At 51.0% G+C, this 1,620-nt stretch overlaps 1 protein-coding gene across 1 annotated transcript; it reads left to right on the plus strand.

Moving 5' to 3' along the window:
* Positions 1–6: 6 nt before the first annotated feature.
* LOC127752030 (gustatory and odorant receptor 22-like) lies at positions 7–1,614 on the plus strand. Its single transcript, XM_052276505.1, has 5 exons — positions 7–141; positions 240–345; positions 544–615; positions 1,111–1,200; positions 1,290–1,614. The coding sequence occupies exons 1-5, from the start codon at positions 86–88 to the stop codon at positions 1,356–1,358; spliced, it is 393 nt and encodes a 130-aa protein (XP_052132465.1). The 5' UTR covers positions 7–85; the 3' UTR covers positions 1,359–1,614.
* The last annotated feature ends 6 nt before the right edge of the window (positions 1,615–1,620 follow it).

Raw genomic sequence — 1,620 nt, forward strand, 5'->3', positions numbered from 1 at the left:
GGTGCGCCGTGCCCAAAAGCTCTGGGTCGGCCTTCGCGCGCTCTTCAATGACCGCCCCAGCTTCTACCTGCTGGATGTGTTCTTCATGTCGCAACGCTTTGCCTTGCTGCTGTTGTCCGTCTCCCTGTGGCAGACGCTTGCGTGAGTACTTCCCAGCCCTTTGATATGTATACTGCAAATGGTTTCGATGGCGCTGTTGTTTTTCTTGCACCGTCCGGTTTGTCCATCTCGCCCGCCAGGTCAGCTCGGATGCTGTGGTCAGCCGCGTCGCAAGTCCTGTGTATGTTGGCGTTGACGTCTGAGCAGTTCCGGATGATCGACCTGGCGCACGGGGCGGTAACCACGGTAATTATTATGCATCGCGCTCCTTAAAAAAGATTTTTATCGTTGATGTTCGTAAATTTCACTTCATATTAGTGTACTTGGTTTACTCAACCACAGTAAATAGTACTAGAGTCAGCTATCTTGCGGTCTGCAGACCAGTGACCCGCATCCTCGTATCCGTTTTTCAACCAAGATTTTGACAGTTCTCGTCTGCGACAGATGCACGGCCCTGTTATTGCTGCTCTGGACAGGCTGTCGATAAATGCACCTGACGAGCATTTCCATAGAGCTGTAAGTCGGCAAGTACTTGTATGATTGCACTCTGAACGTGCATTTACCTCTCACTGTAAAACCAACTCATATGTATGTACCGGGTGCATCTTAAAAGGCAGAGGTGCTGGCGGGTTTGCCTAGCCAAGGGGCTATGGCGCCGTACGGGCAGAGCGGATAGGCAAACACGCCCGAACCTGTCGCTTGTCCCCATTGCAAAGCACGGACCGCGCTCCGGCGCTGGCGAAACCACGCAACTCCGCGGAGCCTCCCTCAAAGGCACGCACAGCGGTCCGGCACCGGCGAAACCACGCAACTCCACTTTTTGGGTTATTTTTGGGACCTATACCATTGGCTAGAGGATTTTTCCTCCTTCCAGAATATATAGTTATCTCATTGTTTTTTGCAATAGGGACAAGCGCTGTGTCTTTTATGAAACACCTGGTCCGGTACGTGGTCGATGGCTGGTTTTGCAGTGCAGAGTGGGGGTGCTAACGTCGGCATACGATGATGCAGGTACTGCTCTTCTACATGTCCGTGAGTTCCCGGCCGGCTAACTTGTCGCTGAGCGGTTTCGCCAACATCGACCGACCTCTCTTCACTTCTGTGAGTATCAACGTCAGTTGTCACACCTTTTGCATGCAGAGGCAGCAATTCAGCACACATTTACCGGTTGTGCTCTTCTTGTCATACAGATCGTCTCCCTAACTGTCACATATCTCATCATCATCATGCAGTTTCGCACGGAAGTGTCTCAACAGTAAATCTTGGCCAAACAGGAAGCGGGAAGCACAAGGAAGGTTACAGACAAAGGGATACTCTACGAAAATAGCTTTTGCTTTTGAATTGTTCATCCTTCGGATTTTTTATTTACACGCAAACCGCCTTGCGGGCACTATTGATGGCGTTCTTGTCGAGCTTGCTGAATTGGCTCAGGACGACCACGTCGAACCAGGTCTTGGACTTGGACTTGTTGTCGAACTTGTTGACGAGACAGTTGGCTCCCAAGTACTTCTTGCACTGCGA

This window comes from Frankliniella occidentalis, unplaced genomic scaffold (assembly GCF_000697945.3).
Source record: "Frankliniella occidentalis isolate FOCC.00 unplaced genomic scaffold, Focc_3.1 Scaffold3243, whole genome shotgun sequence".
Lineage (NCBI taxonomy): Eukaryota > Metazoa > Arthropoda > Insecta > Thysanoptera > Thripidae > Frankliniella > Frankliniella occidentalis.

Excerpts from the sequence above, each read along its gene's own strand:
- LOC127752030 (XM_052276505.1), top strand. The coding sequence starts at position 86 with ATGTCGCAACGCTTTGCCTTGCTGCTGTTGTCCGTCTCCCTGTGGCAG. Across the intron at positions 142-239 it reads TCCCTGTGGCAGACGCTTGC|GTCAGCTCGGATGCTGTGGT; the intron begins GTGAGTACTTCC and ends CTCGCCCGCCAG. Across the intron at positions 346-543 it reads CGCACGGGGCGGTAACCACG|ATGCACGGCCCTGTTATTGC; the intron begins GTAATTATTATG and ends CGTCTGCGACAG.